Genomic DNA, 26,134 nt, shown 5'->3' with positions numbered 1-26,134 from the left:
TGGACAATCTCTGGGTTGGGATTTGAAATTTTCAGCATTTTGGGTTTATGAGTTGAAGTTTAGGATTAAATGTAAGATTTTATTTGAGATTTTTGTTTTTGGACAACATCTGGGGAGAGAAACCACAGCTGGGTTGAGAGCTTGAATTTTCAGCATTTTGGGTTTGTAAGTTGAAGTTTAGAATTAAATCTAAGAGTTTATGTGAGCTCTTTTTGGACAACATCTGGGGAGAGAAACTACAGCTGGGTTGAGAGCTGGAACTTTCAGCATTTTGGGTTTGTGAGTTAAAGTTTGGAATTAATTGTAAGATTTGGTTTGAGACCTGTTTTTGGGACAACATCAGAGGAGAGAAACAACAGCCGGAAATGCAGGGAGCTTTTAGAATTTTGGGGTTGTAAGTTTAGACTTAAATGGAAACTCCACCCCCCCAAAAAAAAAAATTATTTTTACTTTCTTTATTTTTTCTTTCTTAATTCTTCCTTTTTGACTTTCCCAAAGCAATTTCTGCCTCTTCTCCTTCCTTCCACTTTGTCGTGGGCACAAAGAAGGGAGAGCAGCACCCTGAAAATCCCCCCCAAAATTGGATTTTCTCCTGGAGGAGCACCCAGGGCTCCTTTCTTACCGCGTCCAGGATCTCGAATTTCTTCTTGGCCTGCAGCACGTTGATCTGGGAGGGGAAAAAATCCAAGGCTAATTTTAGATGATTTGACTTTGAAGCATCTACAACATGGTAGAACTAACATTAATAAGCCAAAAAAACTCTTCTGGTGTATTTTAATTAGGAACTAGTTGGCTTCTGATTGTGGTGGTGTGAATGATAACATCTGTATTGTCTCACCCTTCTCATGAGACTGAAAATGGAATAAAAGTTTTCCAAACACCTCTCAGCTGCCCCATCTCTGGGTCAGAAAAGGGTGTTATATAAATAACAAATAACAGTTTGTTACTGTCCTTGTGAGGAGCAGACAGCTCAGCTAGACTCAGCAAAGTCAAAGTGGGATTTGGGAGCTGCCAGGCCCCACACTCCCAGCTGTGCAGCTGCATCTCCCCGTGACGCAATCCCTGCTCTTCCAGGGTTCCACGAGGAATAATTTTAGATTATTTGACTTTAAAGCACCTACAAAAAGGTGTAACTAACACTAATAAGTTAAAAACACTTACAGTGTATTGTAATTAGGAAATAGTTGGCATGGCATGAATTATAACATCTGTATTGTCTCACCCTTCTCATGAGACTGAGAATGGAATAAAGGTTTTCCAAACACCTCTAGTAACCCCATCCCGGGGTCAGAAAAGGGATTGCTATTCTCTGACAAATTGGTGCTCCTTGTGAGGGGCAGACAGCTCAGCTAGACTCAGTAAAGTCAAAGTGGGATTTGGGAGCTGCCAGGCCCCACACTCCCAGCTGTGCAGCCGCATCTCCCCGTGATGCAATCCCTGCTCTTCCAGGGTCCCACGAGGGGTAATTTTAGATTATTTGACTTTAAAGCTCCTACAAAAAGGTGTAACTAACACTAATAAGTTAAAACCACTTACAGTGTATTGTAATTAGGAAATAGTTGGCATGGCATGAATTATAACATCTGTATTGTCTCACCCTTCACATGAGACTGAAAATAAAAGTTTTTCAAACACCTCTAGTAACCCCATCTCTAAATTAAAAAAAAAAAAAAAACAAACAAACCTAATCCAACATCCCTACTCTGTGAAGAGAGCTTCATGTAGGATTTAAATTTAAATTCAAAAAATGAAAGAAGTCAGGAAAATCCTGAATTTGAGCAGGATCATTTCCTCTAACAGGAAGCCCAGACCCAGACACTAAAGCGGCACAGAGTCTCAAGAATAGAAAAGACAAAACCTGAGGCATCAGAGGGCAGAATGCACCCACCTGCAGCACATAGTCCAGGGCCAGGTGCCTGAAGCATTTCCTGGTGATGCTCAGGGTGCCCGTGGCCTCCTCCACCTCGTGGGGTTTGTGCCGCGGCGCCTGCGCGTTCTTCACCAGCGAGATCTCCATGTCCTCCCGCACCTTGTCGAACTGCTTCTTGGTCTCCTTGAACTTCCTCACGTCGCTGGGCACCAGGAATGGGGAGAAATTGGGAGAAATTGGGAGAAATCAGGGTTAGAAGGTGAGAAAAAACTGTGGAGAGGAGCAGTGAGGCTGTGGCCACACCCAACCTCAGGTGCCAGCAGGACCCCAGCTCAGCCCAGCGTGGCCATCCCAGCTTCAGCCAAGTCGTTCTTTAGAGAGTTGGGAAAGATGCTTTTTTTTTTTAATTTTTATGATTGTTTTTGGGTTTATTTTATGGCTATTATGAGGTTTATTTTATGGTTATTTTTTGCGTAATTTTATGATCTTTTTTGGGTTTATTTTATGATTGCTCTTCACCAGCGAGATCTCCATGTCCTCCCGCACCTTGTCGAACTGCTTCTTGGTCTCCTTGAACTTCCTCACGTCGCTGGGCACCAGGAATGGGGAGAAATTGGGAGAATTTGGGAGAAATCAGGGTTAGAAGGTGAGAATGAACTCTGGGTGTCAGCAGGACCCCAGCTCAGCCCAGCGTGGCCATCCCAGCTTCAGCCAAGTTGTTCTTTAGAGAGTTGGGAATGATATTTTTAATTTTATTTTTATTATTATTTTTGGGTTTATTTTATTATTATTTTGAGGTTTATGTAATTATTATTATTGGGATTATTTGATTATAATTTTTTGCTTAATTTTATGATCTTTTTTGGGTTTATTTTATGATTGCTCTTCACCAGCGAGATCTCCACGTCCTCCCGCACCTTGTCGAACTGCTTCTTGGTCTCCTTGAACTTCCTCACGTTGCTGGGCACCAGGAATGGGGAGGATTTGGGGAGAAATTGGGAGAATTTGGGAGAAATCAGGCTTAGAAAGTGAGAATGAACTCTGGGTGTCAGCAGGACCCCAGCTCAGCCCAGCGTGGCCATCCCAGCTTCAGCCAAGTTGTTCTTTAGAGAGTTTTTATTTTATAATAATTACTGGTTTAATTTTATTATTTTTTGGTTTTATTTTATTACTAATATTATTGGTTATTATTGGGATCTGAACTTTTGAGATGGTTATCCTGCAGGATCAGCTCTGCAGGATCTGAATTTTGGGATGGGTTTGTCCTGGAGGATCAGCCCTGCAGGTGGATTTTGGGGTGTTCATCCTGCAGGATCAGCCCTGCAGGTGGATTTTGGGATGTTCATCCTGGAGGATCAGCCCTGCAGATGGATTTTGGGATGTTCATCCTGCAGGATCTGAATTTCAGGATTTTCATCCTGCAGGATCAGCCCTGCAGATGGATTTTGGGATGTTCATCCTGGAGGATCAGAAGTTTGGGATGTTCATCCTGCAGGATCAGCCCTGCAGATGGATTTTGGGATATTCATCCTGGAGGATCTGAATTTTGGGATGTTCATCCTGCAGGATTCAGCCCTGCAGATGGATTTTGGGATATTCATCCTGGAGGATCTGAATTTTGGGATGTTCATCCTGCAGGATCAGCCCTGCAGATGGATTTTGGGATGTTCATCCTGCAGGATCAGAATTTTGGGACGTTCATCCTGGAGGATCAGAATTTTGGGATGTTCTTCCTGCAGGATCAGCCCTGCAGATGGATTTTGGGATGTTCGTCCTGCAGGATCAGAATTTTGGGATGTTCATCCTGCAGGATCAGCCCTGCAGATGGATTTTGGGATGTTCATCCTGCAGGATCAGAATTTTGGGATGTTCATCCTGCAGGATCAGAATTTTGGGATGTTCATCCTGCAGGATCAGCCCTGCAGATGGATTTTGGGATGTTCATCCTGCAGGATCTGAATTTTGGGATGTTCATCCTGCAGGATCAGCCCTGCAGGGAGGTTCTGGTTCTGCTGCCCCCACACCCAGGACAGGTGGGATGGGAAGCTCAGGAAGCTGAAAACCAAAGGGAAAAGACAAATACTAAACACTCACTCTTTGACAAAATTGTGCAGCTGCTGCCGGACCGACCTCTGGGCCTGGTCAAACAGGATCTGGAAGGGAGAAGAGGGGAAAAATATCAATAGTTTTGAAAAAGGGGGAAAAACCAATTATTTTGAAGAAGGAAAGGATATCAATTCACAGGTGCAGAATTCCTGCAGAACTCCTCAGAATTCCTCATCCAGGAGCAGTTTCCTTCACATCCCTGCTGTGAGGGCTCAATCCTGAATTCCCGGTTTTCCGTGTCCATCCCATCCCCAGTTCCCGTCTTTCTGGGATCCATCCCATCCTGAATTCCCGGTTTTCCGTGTCCATCTCATCCCAAATTTCCAGTTTTCCGTGTCCATCCCATCCTTAATTCCCGGTTTTTCAGTGTCCATCCCATCCCAAATTCCCGGTTTTCTGTGTCCATCCCATCCCAAATTCCCAGTTTTCCGGGATCCATCCCATCCCGAATTCCCGGTTTTCTGTGTCCATCCCATCCTTAATTCCTGTTTCTTTCCATGTCCATCCCATCCCATCCCAAATTCCCAGTTTTCCGGGATCCATCCCATCCTTAATTCCCGGTTTTCTGTGTCCATCCCATCCTTAATTCTTGTTTTTTTCTGTGTCCATCCCATCCCAAATTCCCGGTTTTCTGTGTCCATCCCATCCCAAATTCCCAGTTTTCCGGGATCCATCCCATCCCAAATTCCCGGTTTTCCGTGTCCATCCCATCCTTAATTCTTGGTTTTTTCCGTGTCCATCCCATCCCAAATTCCTGGTTTTCTGGGATCCATCCCATCCCAAATTCCGTGTTTTTTCCGTGTCCATCCCATCCCGAATTCCCGGTTTTCCGTGTCCATCCCATCCCATTCCCGGTGCTGCCAGAGGAGGGCACCGGCTCCTCAGCGCCGCATCCAGGGAAGAAGGGAAGAGCCCGAACCGCGCTGGGAATTCCCGAGCTGGCTTCTTACAAATCCCCAAATTTCACTCTCTTAAAGTGCACAATAAATCCAAAATCCCACGCCCCCTCATTTGCATACATTTACATTTCTATTTTTTAAATTTAATTTAGAGTTATTTGTATTTATATTTATATGTATATATACATAAAATAAAAATATGCATATAAAAATGAACATAAAGAAAATACATATAAAAATAAACCCAAAGTCCCACGCCCCCTCATTTGCATATATTTGCATTTATGTTTATATTTAATATTTGTACTTTTAATTTCATTTATAGTTATTTATATGTATATGCATATGTCTATGTATATTTATATGTTTTATATTTATATTTATATTTAAATGTAGATTTATATTTATAAGTAGATTTATATTTATATTTATATTTTATGTGTTTGTATTTCTGTTCTATTTGTATTTATATTCTCACTTCCAGCACCTAAGTTTGGGAGCTTTTTCCAAGGATGAGGATGGATCCTCAGGGCTCCATTCAAAAATGAAGGCTTTGTGGAAGAAAATCAGGATTTTCTCTGCTTTGCCACAAAAATATTGATTTATCCACGCCCATTTATCCTCCTCCCAAACCCCCCCAAGTCCCGGCAGAGCTGCACATGCAGAATCTTCCCCCTGAGGAATTTTTCCTGGGAAAAAAAACCTTTCCATCATGAAATTCCAAAAGGGGACCTGAAGCTTCTCCTGCAGCTGCAGTGGCAGGAAGGCTTTGTGGAAGAAAATCAGGATTTTTTCCTGCTTTGCCACAAAAATATTGATTTCCCACTGATTTATCCACTCCTAAAAATGAATAAATAATTCTTCATTCCCACTGATTTATCCACTCCTAAAATGAATAAATAATTCTTCATTCCCACTGATTTATCCACTCCTAAAATGAATAAATAATTCTTCATTCCCACTGATTTTCCAATCCCAAAATGAATAAATAATTATTAATTCCCACTGATTTTCCAGTCCCGAAGTGAATTAGAAATTCTTCATTCCCACTGATTTTCCACTCCTAAAATGAATAAATAATTCTTCATTCCCACTGATTTTCCAATCCCAAAGTGAATAAATAATTCTTCATTCCCACTGATTTATCCACTCCTAAATTGCATAAATAATTCTTCATTCCCACAGATTTATCCACTCCTAAAATGAATAAATAATTCTTCATTCCCACTGATTTTCCAATCCCAAAGTGAATAAATAATTCTTCATTCCCACTGATTTATCCACTCCTAAAAATGAATAAATAATTCTTCATTCCCACTGATTTTCCAATCCCAAAGTGAATAAATAATTCTTCATTCCCACTGATTTATCCACTCCTAAAAATGAATAAATAATTCTTCATTCCCACTGATTTATCCACTCCTAAATTGCATAAATAATTCTTCATTCCCACTGATTTATCCACTCCTAAATTGCATAAATAATTCTTCATTCCCACTGATTTTCCAATCCCAAAATGAATAAATAATTCTTCATTCCCACTGATTTATCCACTCCTAAAAATGAATAAATAATTCTTCATTCCCACTGATTTTCCAGTCCCAAAATGAATAAATAATTCTTCATTCCCACTGATTTATCCACTCCTAAAATGAATAAATAATTCTTCATTCCCACTGATTTATCCACTCCTAAAATGAATAAATAATTCTTCATTCCCACTGATTTATCCACTTCTAAAAATGAATAAATAATTCTTCATTCCCACTGATTTTCCAATCCCAAAATAAATAAATAATTCTTCATTCCCACTGATTTATCCACTCCTAAAAATGAATAAATAATTCTTCATTCCCATAGATTTATCCACTCCTAAAATCAATAAATAATTCTTCATTCCCACTGATTTATCCACTCCTAAAATGAATAAATAATTCTTCATTCCCACTGATTTTCCAATCCCAAAGTGAATAAATAACTCTTCATTCCCACTGATTTATCCACTCCTAAATTGCATAAATAATTCTTCATTCCCACTGATTTTCCAATCCCAAAATGAATAAATAATTCTTTATTCCCACCGATTCATCCTCCTCCCAAACCCCCACCGTCCTGGGAGGGAACTTTGCCCTGAGGAATTTTTCCTGGCAAATAAAACCTTTCCATCATGAAATTCCAGAAGGGACTCGCTGCAGCTTCTCCTGCAGCTGCAGCGCTTTCGTTGCATTTCAGAGCCTGATGGGCTCTGACAGGGCCCTGGTGGCCAAAAGTGGGTCAGGCAGAGCCACCAGCCTGCAGCTCCTGCACTTTGCATCACCTCTGCTGCAGCCTGACCCCAAGGCAGCCCTGGGGCACCCAGAGGGAGCCACTGCCTTTTTTTGGGAAGTTTTGGGGTGGATTTGGGGCAGATTTGACCTCCTGGTTGGTGGGGGTTGAATCTCAGGACAGTCCTGGGTGTTAAAATCCTGCAGCTCAGAGCAGCTGGCCCCTGCAACCATCACCTGATGTCACTAAATTTGGGTGCCAGGCTCCCAAATCTGCCCCAAATCCATCCCAAATAGGTTTTTTCCAGCCAAATCCCCTCTGCTGCAGCCCCTGCTCCCAGCCTGACTCCAAAAGAACAGCTCTGGGGCACCCAGAGGGAGACACTGCCTTTTTTTGGGAAGTTTTGGGGCGGATTTGGGGCAGATTTGACCTCCTGGGGCTCTGTTGGTGGGGGTTGAATCTCAGGACAGTCCTGGGTGTTAAAATCCTGCAGCTCAGAGCAGCTGGCCCCTGCAACCATCACCTGATGTCACTCAATTTGGGTGCCAGGCTCCCAAATCTGCCCCAAATCCATCCCAAATAGGTTTTTTACCAGCCAAATCCCCTCTGCTACAGCCCCTGCTCCCAGCCTGACTCCAAAAGAACAGCTCTGGGGCACCCAGAGGGAGCCACTGCCTTTTTTTGGGAAGTTTTGGGGCGGATTTGGGGCAGATTTGACCTCCTGGGGCTCTGTTGGTGGGGGTTGAATCTCAGGACAGTCCTGGGTGTTAAAATCCTGCAGCTCAGAGCAGCTGGCCCCTCCAACCATCACCTGATGTCACTCAATTTGGGTGCCAGGCTCCCAAATCTACCCCAAATCGATCCCAAATCTATCCCAAATCTATCCCAAATAGGTTTTTTACCAGCCAAATCCCCTCTGCTGCAGCCCCTGCTCCCAGCCTGACTCCAAAAGAACAGCTCTGGGGCACCCAGAGGGAGGCACTGCCTTTTTTTGGGAAGTTTTGGGGTGGATTTGGGGCAGATTTGACCTCCTGGGGCTCTGTTGGTGGGGGTTGAATCTCAGGACAGTCCTGGGTGTTAAAATCCTGCAGCTCAGAGCAGCTGGCCCCTCCAACCATCACCTGATGTCACTCAATTTGGGTGCCAGGCTCCCAAATCTGCCCCAAATCAATCCCAAATCCATCCCAAATAGGTTTTTTACCAGCCAAATCCCCTCTGCTGCAGCCCCTGCTCCCAGCCTGACTCCAAAAGAGCAGCCCTGGGGCACCCAGAAGGAGGCACTGCCTTTTTTTGGGAAGTTTTGGGGTGGATTTGGGGCAGATTTGACCTCCTGGGGCTCTGTTGGTGGGGGTTGAATCCAGGACAGTCCTGGGTGTTAAAATCCTGCAGCTCAGAGCAGCTGGCCCCTCCAACCATCACCTGATGTCACTCAATTTGGGTGCCAGGCTCCCAAATCTGCCCCAAATCCATCCCAAATCCATCCCAAATAGGTTTTTTTCCAGCCAAATCCCCTCTGCTGCAGCCCCTGCTCCCAGCCTGACTCCAAAAGAACAGCTCTGGGGCACCCAGAGGGAGGCACTGCCTTTTTTTGGGAAGTTTTGGGGTGGATTTGGGGCAGATTTGACCTCCTGGGGCTCTGTTGGTGGGGGTTGAATCTCAGGACAGTCCTGGGTGTTAAAATCCTGCAGCTCAGAGCAGCTGGCCCCTCCAACCATCACCTGATGTCACTCCCAAATCTGCCCCAAAGAGGTTTTTTTACCAGTCAAAAACCTCCTCAGGGCTCTGTGTCCTCCCTGTGCTGTCCCAGATGAAATAAAAAACATCTGGAGGGGAAGATTTTGGAGAATTCTGCTCCTTTTCCCCTCGCCCTGCCAGGACCCCTCTTTGTGGCAAACACAGGGGACAGCAGCAGAGGCAGCTCCTTACCATGTGATAATTGATCATTTCCTGCAGGCTGTCCCCAAACTTATCCAGGCACTCCTGAAAAAAACAAAACAAAAAAACCAATAAAATACAATGCAATAAAACACAATAAAATACAATAAAACACAATAAAATACAACAAAATACAACAAAATACAATGCAATCTGAGCAGCTCCAGCACCCTCGGAGCATCCCCCAGCCCTCCTGGAGCATCCCCCAGCCCCCCTGAGCATCCTCAGCTCCCCCCAGAGCAGCCCCCAGCCCCTTTTAAGCAGCCCCAGCCCCCCTGAGCATCCCCCAGCCCTCCCTGAGCAGGAATTTGAGCAGCCCCAGACCCCCGGAACAGCCCCCAGCCCCCTCTGAGCATCCCCCAGCCTCCCCCCCGAGCAGCCCCAGCCCCCCCAGAGCAGGAATTCGAGCAGCCCCAGCCCCCATGGCAGGATTTTGAGCAGCCCCCAGCCCCCAGGGCAGGATTTTGAGCAGCCCCAGCCCCCCCAGAGCAGGATTTTGAGCAGCCCCAGCCCCCAGGGCAGGAATTTGAGCAGCCCCAGCCCCCCCAGAGCAGGATTTTGAGCAGCCCCAGCCCCCAGGGCAGGAATTCGAGCAGCCCCAGCCCCCAGGGCAGGATTTTGAGCAGCCCCCAGCCCCCCAGGGCAGGATTTTGAGCAGCCCCAGCCCCCAGGGCAGGAGTTTGAGCAGCCCCAGCCCCCAGGGCAGGAATTCGAGCAGCCCCAGCCCCCCAGGGCAGGAATTCGAGCAGCCCCAGCCCCCCAGGGCAGGATTTTGAGCAGCCCCAGCCCCCCAGGGCAGGAATTCGAGCAGCCCCAGCCCCCCCAGGGCAGGATTTTGAGCAGCCCCAGCCCCCCAGGGCAGGATTTTGAGCAGCCCCAGCCCCCAGGGCAGGATTTTGAGCAGCCCCAGCCCCCCAGGGCAGGATTTCGAGCAGCCCCAGCGCCCCGGCTGACCGAGATCATCTCGTCCTTGCGGCACTGCTGCGCCAGGTCCCGCACGCCGCTGACGAAGTGTTTGTTGGTGGTGAGGTACACCCGGCCCGCCTCCAGCATGCCGCTGCACAGCTTCACCAGCTGCGGGGAGACACCGGGACACCGGGACACCGGGACACACACCGGGACACACACCGGGACACGGGGACACAAACCGGGACACGGGGACACACACCGGGACACCGGGACACACACCGGGACACACACCGGGACACCGGGACACACACCGGGACACACACCGGGACACCGGGACACACACCGGGACACGGGGACACACACCGGGACACACACCGGGACACCGGGACACACACCGGGACACACACCGGGACACACACCGGGACACCGGGACACACACCGGGACACACACCGGGACACCGGGACACACACCGGGACACACACCGGGACACCGGGACACACACCGGGACACGGGGACACACACCGGGACACCGGGACACACACCGGGACACGGGGACACACACCGGGACACCGGGACACACACCGGGACACCGGGACACACACCGGGACACGGGGACACACACCGGGACACCGGGACACACACCGGGACACACACCGGGACACCGGGACACACACCGGGACACACACCGGGACACGGGGTCAGGGACACCGGGACACACACCGGGACACGGGGACACACACCGGGACACGGGGACACACACCGGGACACCGGGACACACACCGGGACACGGGGACACACACCGGGACACGGGGACAGGGACACCGGGACAGGGACACCGGGACAGGGACACCGGGACAGGGACACCGGGACACCGGGACACACACCGGGACACGGGGACACAAAACGGGACACGGGGACACAAAACGGGACACGGGGACACCGGGACACACACCGGGACACACACCGGGACACGGGGACACACACCGGGACACGGGGACAGGGACACCGGGACAGGGACACCGGGACAGGGACACCGGGACAGGGACACCGGGACACCGGGACACACACCGGGACACGGGGACACAAAACGGGACACGGGGACACAAAACGGGACACGGGGACACCGGGACACACACCGGGACACACACCGGGACACGGGGACGCACAGCGGGACAGGGACACGGGGACAGGGACACGGACACGGGGACACACACCGGGACACGGGGACACACACCGGGACACGGGGACAGGGACACGGGGACAGGGACACGGGGACAGGGTGACACACACCGGGACACGGGGACAGGGACACAGGGACACACACGGGGACAGGGACACGGGGACAGGGTGACACACACCGGGACACGGGGACAGGGACACGGGGACAGGGTGACACACACCGGGACACAGGGACACAGGGACACACACGGGGACAGGGACACGGGGACAGGGTGACACACACCGGGACACGGGGACAGGGACACGGGGACAGGGTGACACACACCGGGACACAGGGACACCGGGACACACACGGGGACAGGGACACGGGGACAGGGACACGGGGATAGGGTGACACGGGGACACACACGGGGACGTGGGCACAGGCTCAGCAGCGGGTTTGGAGCAGCCTGGCTTTGTCCCACAGCACCCCAGAGCTTGGGGACAGGCACCCTTCCCGTTCCTGCTGTGCTGGGAACTGTCACGGGCGGGACGGGGACGGGGACAGGGAAAATCCAACCCTGGGACAAGGACAGGGACAAAATCCCAACCTGGAACAGGACAGGGACAGGATCCCACCCTGGGACAGGGACAAAATCCCACCCTGGAACAGGACAGGGGGAAAATCCCAGCCTGGGACAGGGACAAAATCCCACCCTGGGACAGGGACAAAATCCCACCCTGGGACAGGGACAAAATCCCACCCTGGGACAGGGACAAAATCCCAACCTGGAACAGGACAGCAGGAAAATCCCACCCTGGGACAGGACAGGGGGAAAATCCCAGCCTGGGACAGGGACAAAATCCCAGCCTGGAACAGGACAGGGGGAAAATCCCAGCCTGGGACAGGGACAGGGACAAAATCCCAGCCTGGAACAGGACTGGGGGAAAATCTCACCCCAGGACAGAGGGAAAATCCCAGCCTGGGACAGGGACAAAATCCCAACCTGGAACAGGACAGGGACAAAATCCCAACCTGGAACAGGACAGGGACAAAATCCCAGCCTGGAACAGGACTGGGGGAAAATCTCACCCCAGGACAGAGGGAAAATCCCAGCCCGGGACAGGACAGCCTGCCTGGAGCTCCTGTCCCGCTCAGAGAAGCCCTGGGGACAAGCCTGGGGTGCTAAACATGAATTTGGAGCTGGAAATGGGCTCGGATTTTAGGGGACACTTGGAGGGACCCCATTTCTGAGCAGGGGCTCCTCCAGCCCCCCTCAGGCCACAATCTGCCCTCACCTTGTCAAGCTTGGCCTCGATCTCCACCACATCCGTTTCCACCTCATCGATGGTTGCCCTGCAACGGAACAGCAAGGGGGAATCGTTAATTAGCAGCAGGGAATCGTTAATTGGTGGCTTGTGATGATTGGGTAGGAGGCCAGGAAGGGCTGAGTGTGGATCAGAGGGGCTGAGGGACTCCTTATTCCCACTGGGATGCCAGAACCTCGGCGCTGAATCCCTCAGGGATGAATTCCAGGGCTGGCAGAAGAGATGGAGGTGATTCCACCACAGGGAAATTCAGGTGGGCTGGGAAGACACCCCCAGCAAATTCCTTTAGTGGCACTGTCCTGTTAATTAACAGCGGTGCTAATTGACACAGGGATAACCATTGCTCCATCCAGCCCCACCAGGCACAAACTCCTCATTCCAGCCCCACCAAACTCCATCTCCAGACTGTCTGAATGCTGAATTATGACCTTCAAACCCCAGGAACCAGCCCTCAAACACACACAGAGCAGCCCTTTGGCCTCTGAACACCAAAAAGCTCCTCCACACACGTGGGGTTTGGCTTGGATAGGGATAAACCCACCGCAGGATTTTGGGATCTGCTTCCTTCCCACGTCGCTGGGCAGATGTGACAGCGAGGAGCTGTCACAGCCCAGCTGCAAAGGCCACCAGCCCTCTCTCTCCAAACCCTCTGATTTTAAGGATTCCCACAGCTCTCCGAGGGAAACACGACATCAGCCACTTGCAGGAGGCGTTCCTGGACTCAGGAATGTGGCTCTGGAATGATTTTTGGGAGGGCAGAGCCCAGCAGAGAGCCCTCAAACCTCAGGGTGTTCCCTGGCAGAGCACTCGGAGGCTGATTTATTTAACCTTTAAACCTAGTTTATTTCTTTAACCACACACCTGGGAATGTGGCCAAGCCTCCCACCACCAAGGCTTTGAAATCCAAATTTTAGTCAGGGAGATTCTTAGGTCTGTGGGATCAGGATCTGAAAGGTTGGTTCCTGAAATATTCCACCCAAAATTGGAAAAATCCCAGCCCTGAGCTGCAGGGACGGGATTTGGAGGGACATGAACCATCAGGCACCAAGGGTTTGGAATCCTAATTTTAGTCAGGGAACTTCTTTGGTTTGTGGGATCAGGATTTTAAATGTTCATTCCTGAAATATTCCACCCAAAATTTGAAAACATCCCAGCCCTGAGCTGCAGGGACAGGATTTGGAGGGATATGAACCATCAGGCACCAAGGGTTTGGAATCCTAATTTTAGTCAGGGAGCTTCTTAGGTCTGTGGGATCAGGATCTGAAAGGTTGGTTCCTGAAATATTGCACCCAAAATTGGAAAAATCCCAGCCCTGAGCTGCAGGGACAGGATTTGGAGGGACATGAACTGGTCCTGCTGTCAGGAAAAGGACAGGGCAATCCAAAAGGAACAGCAAAATTCCTGCAGGAACCATCAGGCACCAAGGGTTTGGAATCCTAATTTTAGTCAGGGAGCTTCTTTGGTTTGTGGGATCAGGATTTTAAATGTTCATTCCTGAAATATTCCACCCAAAATTTGAAAAAATCCCAGCCCTGAGCTGCAGGGACGGGATTTGGAGGGACATGAACCATCAGGCACCAAGGGTTTGGAATCCTAATTTTAATCAGGGAGCTTCTTAGTTTTGTGGGATCAGGATTTTAAATGTTCATTCCTGAAATATTGCACCCAAAGCTGGAAAAATCCCAGCCCTGAGCTGCAGGGACAGGATTTGGAGGGACATGAACTGGTCCTGCTGTCAGGAAAAGGACAGGGCAATCCAAAAGGAACAGCAAAATTCCTGCAGGAACCATCAGGCACCAAGGGTTTGGAATCCTAATTTTAGTCAGGGAGCTTCTTAGGTTTGAGGGATCAGGATTTTAAATGTTCATTCCTGAAATATTGCACCCAAAATTTGAAAACATCCCAGCCCTGAGCTGCAGGGACAGGATTTGGAGGGACATGAACCATCAGGCACCAAGGGTTTGGAATCCTAATTTTAATCAGGGAGATTCTTAGGTCTGTGGGATCAGGATCTGAAAGGTTGGTTCCTGAAATATTGCACCCAAAATTGGAAAAATCCCAGCCCTGAGCTGCAGGGACAGGATTTGGAGGGACATGAACTGGTCTTGCTGTCAGGAAAAGGACAGGGCAATCCAAAAGGAACAGCAAAATTCCTGCAGGAACCATCAGGCACCAAGGGTTTGGAATCCTAATTTTAGTCAGGGAGCTTCTTTGGTTTGTGGGATCAGGATTTTAAATGTTCATTCCTGAAATATTCCACCCAAAATTGGAAAAATCCCAGCCCTGAGCTGCAGGGATGGGATCTGGGGGAACATGAACTGGTCCTGCTGTCAGGAAAAGGACAGGACACCCTCAAATCCAAAGGGAACAGCAAAATTCCTGCAGGAACCATCAGGATTTGTGTCTGAGGCTCTGGGTGTCTCCACCCCAGGAATATTCTCCAGTGAAAAAAATGCTGGGTTGTCCTGGAAAATGAAATCCAGGCTGGAGCTCAGTGCCCAGGGCTCTGGCCACCATCGATCTGCCACCACCAGCCCTTGGAAAACATGGAAAACACAGCCAAAAACAACAAAAAAGAACAAAAAAAGGAGAGTTTTTTCCGTGGAATAATGAAATAAAGAAATATAACATAAAGAAATATAACATAAAGAAATACGAAATAATGAAATAAATCTACAATAATGAAATATAAATACAAAATAATGAAATATAAAATAAAGAAATACAATATAAATAGAAAATAAAGGAATAGAAAATAAAGGAATAGAAAATAAATATAAAATAAATATAAAATAAATATAAAATAAATATAAAATAAATATAAAATAAATATAAAATAATGAAATATAAATTAAAGAAATACAAAATAAAGAAATATAAAATAAAGAAAGCAGCGTGCCCACTCTGCTCTGCCTCCCACACACAAACAGCAGTGTGGCTGTGCCCGGGGGCAAAGATTTGGAAAGAAAAGAAATCATTCAAAAGGCTCTTTTCAGGTTTTTTTCCCCTCTCCCAGCTATTTTTGGTGCCTGGGTTTGTGCCTTCATGCGTTTTGCTGCCAGATTCGATTTTTCCACTCGGTTTCCTCGTGCTGCTGATAGCTGGGCACAAAAAGCAGCTGGAAAATTGGGAAGAGCTGGTTTTTCCTGGGAATGCTTTTCCTGCCAGGGAAGCTGGAGCAGCCATTGTGGAATCTGCAATCAAGGCAGATTTCCTGCCTGTAATTCAGTATAATTCTATAATTTATTCATCTATTCCGTAATCTACTCATCTACCATTTTCTGGCCGTTTTTATCCCAGCCCATGGATAAATTTGGGCTCTGTGGAGGAGGGAGATTTTTTTTGGGTCTAGGAATATTGGGGGCTGTGGCTAAGAGGGCAAAAAATTTGGAGCTTATTATTTGGGGTTTGAGCTTGATGGCAAAGATTCCAAAAGGTTTGAATGCAAGGGCAGAGATCCCAGGGATTTCTTTGGCTGTAAAGGAGTTCCAGGAAGCCAAGAAAATTACATTTATCCACAATTTTCAAAGAAACGATCGAAATTTTCAAAGAAATTATGAAACTTTGAAGAAAGAAATTTTCAAAGAAACGATGGAATTTTGAAGAAATGAAAGACATTTCCAAAGAAACAATGGAATTTTTGGGGGTTAAAAATATAATTTTCCTGCAAATTAATATTAACTTTCCTGCAAAAATTCCTGAAAATTATAAAAATATGATTTTCCTACAATTCCACAGCACTGGATTTTTGGGGTTTAAAATGTCCTTTTGCTGCTCACAGATGCAATTCCAGAGCATTGGATTTTTGGGATTTTTAATGTCCTTTTGCTGCTCATGGAGGGAATTCCACAGCACTGCATTTTTGGGGTTAAAAATGTCCTTTTGCTGCTCACGGATGGAATTCCAGAACATTGGATTTTTGGGTTTAAAATGTCCTTTTGCTGCTCACAGATGCAATGCCAGAGCATTGGATTTTTGGGGTTAAAAATGTCCTTTTGCTGCTCATGGATGGAATTCCAGAGCATCGGATTTTTGGGTTAAAATGTCCTTTTGCTGCTCACGGATGGAATTCCAGAACATTGGATTTTTGGGTTTAAAATGTCCTTTTGCTGCTCACAGATGCAATGCCAGAGCATTGGATTTTTGGGGTTAAAAATGTCCTTTTGCTGCTCATGGATGGAATTCCAGAGCATTGGATTTTTGGGGTTAAAAATGTCCTTTTGCTGCTCACGGAGGGAATTGCAGAGCATTGGATTTTTGGGTTAAAATGTCCTTTTGCTGCTCACGGATGGAAATGCAGAGCATTGGATTTTTGGGTTAAAATGTCCTTTTGCTGCTCACGGAGGGAAATGCAGAGCCCGCTGATCCTGTTTTCCTTGAGGAATCCCAATTTCAGTGCCACAGCTCAGGAGCTGAGGCTGAGCCAGCTCCACTCCCAAATTTAAATCCTCCCACTGCTCCCCCGGCGCGTCGGAGACGGAAGGCAGAGTTACACAAGCGGCCGGAGGACCTGGAATGACTCCTCAGGGATGGGGAAACGCCACCTCAGCACCGTCCCAGAGGAATCTGGGCATGGGAATCCACATCTGCTCCCCACCATTCCCATCCCCATCCCATTTGTGCTTCCTGAGCAAACCCCAGGGACACTCAGCGACTCTCAGCTGCAGGAACCCCACTCAGCCAAGAACTGAATCTTTTCACCCCAAAATAATTAAATTAAGGTGATGTCCCAATGCTGCTCCGTCCCCGAGGAAATCTGGGAATGGGAATCCACATCTGCTCCCCACCACTCCCATTCCCATCGCATGGATCCCATCCCCTCCCCATGGATCCATCTCATCCCATGGATCCCATCCCATGGATCCCATCTCATCCCATGGATCCCATCTCATCCCATGGATCCCATCCCATGGATCCCATCCCATCCCACAGATCCCACAGATCCCAGGGATCCCGTTGAACCCATCCCATGGATTCCATCCCATCCCATGGATCTAATTCCATGGATCCCATCCCACCTCATGGATCCCATGGATCTCATCCCATGGATCCCACAGATCCCATCCCATGGATCCCATCCCACCTCATGGATCCCATGGATCTCATCCCATGGATCCCACAGATCCCATCCCATGGATCCCATCCCACCTCATGGATCCCATGGATCTCATCCCATGGATCCCATCCCACCTCATGAATTCCATCTCATCCCATGGATCCCATGGAACCCATCCCAACCCATGGATCCCATGGATCTCATGGATCCCACAGATCCCATCCCACCTCATGGATTCCATCTCATCCCATGGATCCCACAGATCCCATCCCACCTCATGGATTCCATCTCATCCCATGGATCCCATGGATCCCATGGATCCCACAGATCTCATGGATCCCACAGATCCCATCCCACCTCATGGATTCCATCTCATCCCATGGATCCCACAGATCCCATCCCACCTCATGGATTCCATCTCATCCCATGGATCCCATGGATCCCACAGATCTCATGGATCCCACAGATCCCATCCCACTTCATGGATTCCATCTCATCCCATGGATCCCACAGATCCCATCCCACCTCATGGATTCCATCCCATCCCACGGATCCCACCCCACACCATTTGTTCATCCCAAGCAAACCCCGGGCATGCTCAGCTCAGCCTCTCCCAGCTGCAGGAACCCAGAACTGAACCTTTTCCCCCCAAAACGAGCGAAGGGAGCCCGGGCAGCCGCCGCCGCCGCCCGGCTCCGCGCCCCGCGCGCCTCCTGCCGCTCTCCCTTCCTGCTGAAGCCCTGCCAGGCCTTTTTCCGGCAGCAGGGCAGGGAAAACAAACCCTGGCCTCACCCCAAGCCCTTCCCACGGCGGAGACGGCTGGGGAAGAAGGAACAGGAAAGCCTTACAAACATGATTGCCCGGCAAAAGAAACTGTAAGAGAGACTGGAATGGAAGCCAGCTTTGAGACACCGGGCCTTGGCTACTGAACAACTGGAAAACGATGGCGTGGCCGGCTGGAGGTAATCCCCTTCTCATGAAACAACACCCTCTGCTTAACTGGGTCAAATTTTGATCCCTAAATTCATCACATTGAGATCCCAAAATGGATCAAATTTCAATCCCTAAATGGATCAAATTTCGATCCCTAAATGGATCAAATTTTGATCCCTAAACTGACCAAACTGAGATCCCTAAGACCAAATTTTGATCCCTAAATGGATCAAATTGAGATCCCTAAATGGATCGAGATCCCTAAAATGACCAAACTGAGATCCCTAAGACCAAATTTTGATCCCTAAATGGATCAAATTGAGATCCCTAAATGGATCAAATTTCGATCCCTAAATGGATCAAATTGAGATCCCCACATTGAGATCCCTAAATGGATCAAACTGAGATCCCTAAATGGACCAAATTGAGATCCCCACATTGAGATCCCTAAATGGAGCAAACTGAGATCCCAAAGATCAAACTTTGATCCCTAATTCCCTTCCCCACGGAGACTGTGAGCATTCCGTGAGGAATCCACCTCCGCCAGGAGGAGGATCCACGGAGATCCCACGGAGAAATCCAGCATTCAATAATCTCCTTTTTCCACCCTGAGGCACCAAGTGCTCAGCAGACATTCCCAGGGAGCCCTGGCTCCATTTTCCTGCCTCTTTTTCCTTTTTTTTTCCCCTTGGCATTTCTTCGTTCCCTGACACCAACACAGGCGTGAAGTGCAGCAGGAACCCGACCCCAAAAAGGAGATTAAAAATCAATAAATGTGACCTAAAATCGCTCAGTTACCCCTGGCAACCACCAAAAAATGGGAAGCAAAAGGATAAAAATTGTAATTTCCACTATTAAGTGTTCTAAAAGCGGCCACTCACCCTCCCAGCTGTCAAAACTGATTTAATTAACCACACCCTTTGTTTTCCTTGGTTTTCCTCACTTTTCTGGCAGGGAAATTCAGGCACAATAATGCAGAGAATGAAGGGGTTTAGAGTCAGGAAAACACAGGGGTTTTCTGCAGGTGAGAGGGGGTGAAATGCGACGTTTTGGTCCCTAAAATGAGCGTTCAGCCAGAAAATGGGACAGGAAATTCTATAGAAAATTTGGCCAAAAAAAAAAAAGATGCAGGAAATTGTAAGGAAAATTGGGCAGAAAATTATGCCAAAAAAAAAAAAAATTATTTAGAAAATTAGGCCAAAAAATTATGCAGGAAGTTATGATGAAAACTAGAGAGAAAATTATGCAGAAAACCAGAAAATTATTATGAAAATTAGGCCAAAAAATTATTATGAAAATTAGAGAGAAAATTATGCAGAAAACCAGAAAATTATTATGAAAATTAGGCCAAAAAAATTATGCAGGAAGTGATGAAGAAAATTATAAAGAAAATTAGGCGGAGAAAGATTATGCAGAAAATTCTGACGAAAATTAGGCAGAAAAAAATAGAAAATTAGACCAAAAATTACGCAGAAAACCAGAAAATTATACAGAAAATTAGGCCAAAAAATTATTATGAAAATTAGAGAGAAAATTATGCCGAATAATAGAAGATTAGACAAAAAATTATGCAGAAAACCAGAAAATTATATAGAAAATAAGGCCAAAAAATTATACCAAAATTAGGCAGAAAATTATACCAAAAAAAATAGGAAATTAGGCCAAAAATAATCCATTAAACCTCCCTCGGTCACATCCAAAAACCATCCCGGAGATTTTTCCTTCCCGAAGTTCCCCCAGTGCAGCTGCAGCCCCGTGGGATCCCAGGAGCAGGAACCCTTCTGGAGAGCTTCCCTCCCTCTTCCTGCGCCTCTTCCAGCTCCAGCTCCGCCGGGTTTGTGCCTCTCCCACCCCAAAAACTCCAGAAAAGCCGAGCCCAGCTGGAAAGGAGGGGTTTGGATTTCTCCTGAGCTGCTCCAGCTGTTCCAGCTGTTCCCAGCTGCCAAATCTCTCCCCCTTTTGGAGGGGTCATAAATCAGGAGTGCCACACTCAGAGCAGAGGTTTGGTACCTTGTGCTGGCACCACCTGAGTGAGGAATTCCTAAAAACCCTTTCCAGCAGGAATTCAGAGGGGACAAACCCCACCGGGTGAGGAATTCCTAAAAAAAAACCTTCCAGGAGAAATTCAGAGGGGACAAACCCCACTGGGTGAGGAATTCCTAAAAAAAAAACCTTCCAGGAGGAATTCAGAGACAGCAGACATTTGGTACCTTGTGCTGGCACCACCTGAGTGAGGAATTCCTAAAAACCCATTCCAGCAGGAATTCAGAGGGGACAAACCCCACTGGGTGAGGAATTCCTGAAAAAAAAACCTTCCAGGAGGAATTCAGAGACAGCAGACATTTGGTACCTTGTGCTGGCACCACCTGAGTGAGGAATTCCCAAGAAACACCTTCCAGCAAGAATTCAGAGGGAATAAACCCCACTGGGTGAGGAATTCCTAAAAACCCTTTCCAGCAGGAATTTTGAGGGGATAAACCCTACTGAGAGAGGAATTCCTAAAAATCCCTTTCCAGGAGGAATTCAGAGGGGATAAACCCCACTGGGTGAGCAAGGAATTCCTTAAAAACCCTTCCAGCAGGAATTCCGGGGGAACAAACCCCACTGGGTGAGGAATTCCTTAAAAAAAAAAAAAAAACCTTCCAGGAGGAATTCAGAGGCAGCAGACATTTGGTACCTTGAGCTGGCACCACCTGAGTGAGGAATTCCTAAAAACCCTTTCCAGGAGGAATTCAGAGGGGACAAACCCTACTGGGTGAGGAACTCCTAAAAACCCTTTCCAGCAGGAATTTTGAGGGGATAAACCCTAGTGGGTGAGCGAGGAATTCCTAAAAAACCTTCCAGCAGGAATTCAGAGGGAATAAACCCTACTGAGAGAGGAATTCCTAAAAATCCCTTTCCAGGAGGAATTCAGAGGGGATAAACCCCATTGGCTGGGTGAGGAATTCCTAAAAATCCTTTCCAGCAGGAATTTTGAGGGGATAAACCCTACTGAGAGAGGAATTCCTAAAAACCCTTTCCAGGAGGAATTCAGAGGGGATAAACCCCACTGGCTGGGTGAGGAATTCCTAAAAAACCCTTTCCAGCAGATATTCGGGGGGAATAAGCCCCCACTGGGTGAGGAATTCCTAAAAACCCTTTCCAGGAGGAATTCAGAGGGGATAAACCCCACTGGGTGAGCGAGGAATTCCTAAAAAACCCTTCCAGCAGGAATTCAGAGGGAATAAACCCCGCTGAGCGAGGAATTCCTAATAATAACCTTCCAGGAAGAATTTGGAGGGAATAAACCCCACTGGATGAGCGAGGAATTCCTAAAAATCAGGAATTCCTATTGTTATTATTATTATTATTATTGTTGTTGTTATTATTATTATTTCTGACTGATTTCTGTTTGAAACAGAGCGAAACCAACGCCTGCCTCGGTGAGATGAGCTCTGCCTGAAATAAAAAAGGGAGGTTTGGCACAAAACCAAAGCTTTTCTCACCCAACTCCTTCTCCCGGAACCATCGGCAGCCTGACAAGGGCACTGACAGCTGCCAACTGCCCCAGCTTCCTCCAGAAATTCCAATTCAAGTGCTCCTTGAAGGAAAAGGGGGTGAATTTTTAGGATTTTAAGCTTCACCTCCATATCTTTGTCTTCTGCCACACACACTTTTTGGAGGTGAAATGAGGTGAAAGCCACTCTTGGGATTTTTAGGTCGCTCTTTGGGTTTTTAGGGAGTTTTGAATCATTTATGAACCTACCTAAGCATTGATCTGAGAGCTCCTGAGCCCTCTGCTATCCACAATTCCCTTTCCTTTTTCCTTTTCTTTCCTTTTTCTTCTCCTCTTTCCTTTTCTTTTTCTTTTCCTCTTTCCTTTTCTTTCCTTTTTTCTTTCCTCTTTCCTTTTTTTTCTTTTCCTCTTTCCTTTTTCCTTTCCCCTTTCCTTTTTCCTTTTTTCCTTTCCTTTCTTTCCTTTTCTATTCCTCTTTCGTTTCCCCTTTCTATTCCTCTTTCCTTCTTCCTTTCCCCTTTTCCTCTTCCTTTTTCTTTTCCCCTTTCCTCCCATCCACGGCAGCATCACCATGGCAACAGCTCCATGGTGACAGTATCCATGGCATCCCCATCCTGCCGAGGCCCTGGTGAATCCCATGGATTTTTCCTGCCGGGAATGGCCCGGGAGTGCTCAGGGGACAGCCACAGGTCTGTGTGGCGAGGAGTGGGAATTCGGGATAACGTTGGGAGTTTAAAGAGAAAACAAACTGGGAATTGAGATCCTGGTGTGGAAATCTGGGATTCCCATCCTGCTGCTCCCTCCTCCTGCCAGGCTCCAGAGCACGATCAGATTCCTGGGAAGGGGATCCCTTTTTCCCATGTCATTTATCCACTTTTGTCCCTGTCCCCATGCCATTTAACCCCTTTTGTCCCTGTCTCTATGTCATTTAATCCCTTTTACCCTTTTCCCCATGCCATTTATCCCCTCTATCCTTGTCCCCATGCCATTTATCTCCATTTACCCTTGTCCCCATGCCATTTCTCCCCTTTACCCGTCCCTATGCCATTTAACCCCTTTTACCCTTGTCCCCATGTCATTTATCCCAATTTGTCCCCATCCCCATGTCATTTATCCCCTATTACCCCTGTCCCCATGCCATTTATCTCCTTTTACCCCTCTTCCCATGCCATTTAACCCCTTTTACCCTGTCCCCATGCCATTTATCCCCTTCTGTCCCTGTCTCCATGCCATTTCTCCCCTTTACCCCTGTCCCCATGCCATTTAACCCCATTTGTCCTTGTCCCCATGCCATTTATCCCCTTTACCCGTCCCCATGCCATTTAACCCCTTTTACCCTGTCCCCATGCCATTTATCCCCTTTTGTCCTTGTCCCCATGTCATTTATCCCCTATTACCCCTGTCCCCATGCCATTTAACACCTTTTACCCTGTCCGCATGCCATTTATCCCCTTCTGTCCCTGTCTCCATGCCATTTATCCCCTTTACCCCTGTCCCCATGTCATTTAACCCCTTTACCACGTCCCCATGCCATTTAACCCCTTCTGTCCCTGTCCCCATGCCATTTAACCCCTTTTATCCCTATCCCCAACTCCCGCCTGCGCTGGGGGATGAAATTCCCGCACCCCCCGCTGGCTGTGGCGCTCCCCCAAAGCCAAACCCCACATTTATCCTGTTCCTTGGGGTGCAGATCGCTGCCAAGCCCGGGACAAACGCCTGGGAACGCCACCGGTGGCCCGGGGTTGTGTCCCCAGCCAGGAGCCACCGGCACAGCCCATCCCCGCTGTCCCTGCCATGCCCTCGGTGCCACCCCGGCGGATGGATGGCAGCGCTCTGGAAGCCACCAGGGATTTATTTCTTTAGTCCAGCCCTGCTGACCAGGCAGCTCCAGACTAAGGCTGACCTAGATTCGAGCGGCTCCGCTGGAAACGCTGCGTGCGCTGCTCCAGCAGCCGGGAGAGCCCGGCCGGGGCTGCCCGCGCCTCTGGGCTTTCTCCTCTTCCCCCCTTTTCTCTTCTTTTCCCCCTTGTCCTGCTGCTCTGGGCTTTCTCCTCTTCCCCCCTTTTCTCTTCTTTTCCCCCTTGTCCTGCTGCTCTGGGCTTTCTCCTCTTCCCCCCTTTTCTCTTCTTTTCCCCCTTGTCCTGCTGCTCTGGGCTTTCTCCTCTTCCCCCCTTTTCTCTTCTTTTCCCCCTTGTCCCACTGCTCTGGGCTTTCTCCTCTTCCCCCCTTTTCTCTTCTTTTCCCCCTTGTCCCACTGCTCTGGGCTTTCTCTTCTCCCCTTTTCTCTTCTTTTTCCCCTTGTCCTGATGCTCTGGGCTTTCTCTTCTTCTCCCCTTTTCTCTTCTTTTTCCCCTTGTCCTGATGCTCTGGGCTTTCTCTTCTTCTCCCCTTTTCTCTTCTTTTTCCTCTTGTCCTGATGCTCTGGGCTTTCTCTTCTTCTCCCCTTTTCTCTTCTTTTTCCTCTTGTCCTGATGCTCTGGGCTTTCTCTTCTTCTCCCCTTTTCTCTTCTTTTTCCTCTTGTCCTGCTGCTCTGGGCTTTCTCTTCTTCTCCCCTTTTCTCTTCTGTTTCCCCTTTTCTCTCCTTTTTCCCCTTGTCCTGCTGCTCTGGGCTTTCTCTTCTCCCCTTTTCTCTTCTTTTCCCTCTTGTCCCACTGCTCTGGGCTTTCTCCTCTTCTCCCCGTTTCTCTTCTTTTTCCCCCTGTCCTGCTGCTCTGGGTTTTCTCTTTTTCTCCCCTTTTCTCTTCTTTTTCCCCTTTTCTCTTCTTTTTCCTCTTCTCTCTTCTTTTTCCCTTTTCCTGCTGCCTCTGCTTTTCTCTTATTTTTTCTCTTTTCTCTTATTTGTCCCCATTTCCTGCTGCCTCTCACTTTTTCTCTTACTTTCCTCTTTTCCCCGCTACCTCTCTGTTTTCCTCTTACTTCTTCTCTTTTCCTGCTGCCTGTTTTTCTCTTATTTTTTCTCTTTTCTCTTCTTTTTCCCTCTGCCTCTCACTTTTTCTCTTGTTTGTCCCTTTTCCTGCTGCCTCTCACTTTTTCTCTTTTCCCTTTTCCTGCCGCCTCCCTGTTTTTCTCTCATTTTTTCTCTCCCCCACAAACCTCAGCCTGAATTCGGAGCCAGAAGGGCAGGACAGCTGCAGACTCAGGGGAGAGTGGCTGTGGGTGGCTGAGGAATTGCACAATTCACTGGGAAATGTCTGCATTTAAACCAGACATTAAACCCAGGCCTTATTAAATCACACCCTACAAGTGACAAATTAAACCCTGCAGCTGAAGGCTGCAGGCCTGGCCACTGATTTACATCAAATTCGAGGCCATCAGTAGGGATTAAATAGGGTTTTAATTCAAAAAGAAATCAGTTTGATGCAAAATAGGCCAAGCCTGCACCTTGCTGCTAACGGTGTGGTAAGCTCAGGGCTGGAATTCCACAGAAAATTTGTTCTGGGATTAAAAAAATCCCACCAGTGGCAGAAAAACTTTGGAGAAACCCAGTCGAGAGCTGGAGAGAGGACTGTGTTTAGTCTGGGATGTTATTGCTGGGGAAAAAGCTTTGTTTTATTCCTAAATATTCACTCTGCCCCACACGGAGCTCGGCAGGAATAAATTGAGGAATAAATATGCAGAGCCTGCGTGCCTGGAACCTCCAGCTGGAACCCAGAGGGGTCTCAGGGAGCAGGGAACAGGCAAAGGACAAAACCAGGGATGCTGCAAACGACACAGGGTGGGTCAGCAAAGAGAAGTGGGAGGAAATTAGGGAAAAGAGTTTTTGCTGCCTCTCCAGAGCAGAGTTTTGCCTCATCCACGGAGCTGCTGATTTATTGCAGCTGGGATTGCAGCCCTCAGCTGCAGCTCTGCATCCTGGCAGCCTAAAAGAGCCCTGGCTTTGCTTCCTGGGCCACTGGCTTTGCTTTCCTTCAATCTTTCATCTCATCATCGTGTCACACCCTCCCACCTTGGGTTTGCATCTCGTCTTCCACGGCTGTGAGTTGTTCTTATCAAAATCTCCACCCTTCAATGCTTTCCTCTTAATTTCTGGCCAATTAATCATATTTGGGCTGTTTGCTTCTTTGTGCACCAGAAGCCCAGGCACCCTGGGCTCTCTGCTCCCTCTTCATCCCCTCCTCATCCCTTCCTAGTTCCCTCTTCATCCCCCACCATCCCCTCCTCATCCTTTCCTCAGTC

The 26,134-nt window shown here is 48.0% G+C and overlaps 1 protein-coding gene across 1 annotated transcript in view; it reads right to left on the bottom strand.

Moving 5' to 3' along the window:
- The window catches only part of ACAP3 (ArfGAP with coiled-coil, ankyrin repeat and PH domains 3), a 66,263-nt gene that overhangs the window by 19,959 nt on the left and 20,170 nt on the right, over nucleotides 1-26,134 (bottom strand). The window contains exons 2-7 of the mRNA XM_068171363.1: nucleotides 12,443-12,500; nucleotides 10,030-10,149; nucleotides 9,067-9,120; nucleotides 3,965-4,023; nucleotides 1,889-2,072; nucleotides 623-667 (exon numbers count right to left, since the gene is read on the bottom strand). Coding sequence (XP_068027464.1) covers nucleotides 623-667; nucleotides 1,889-2,072; nucleotides 3,965-4,023; nucleotides 9,067-9,120; nucleotides 10,030-10,149; nucleotides 12,443-12,500 — 520 coding nt within the window. The remainder of the gene's footprint in view (nucleotides 1-622; nucleotides 668-1,888; nucleotides 2,073-3,964; nucleotides 4,024-9,066; nucleotides 9,121-10,029; nucleotides 10,150-12,442; nucleotides 12,501-26,134) is intronic.

The sequence above is a fragment of the Anomalospiza imberbis genome, chromosome 23, assembly GCF_031753505.1.
Source record: "Anomalospiza imberbis isolate Cuckoo-Finch-1a 21T00152 chromosome 23, ASM3175350v1, whole genome shotgun sequence".
Taxonomy (NCBI): Eukaryota; Metazoa; Chordata; class Aves; order Passeriformes; family Viduidae; genus Anomalospiza; species Anomalospiza imberbis.
This window is presented reverse-complemented; position numbering and strand designations above follow the sequence as displayed.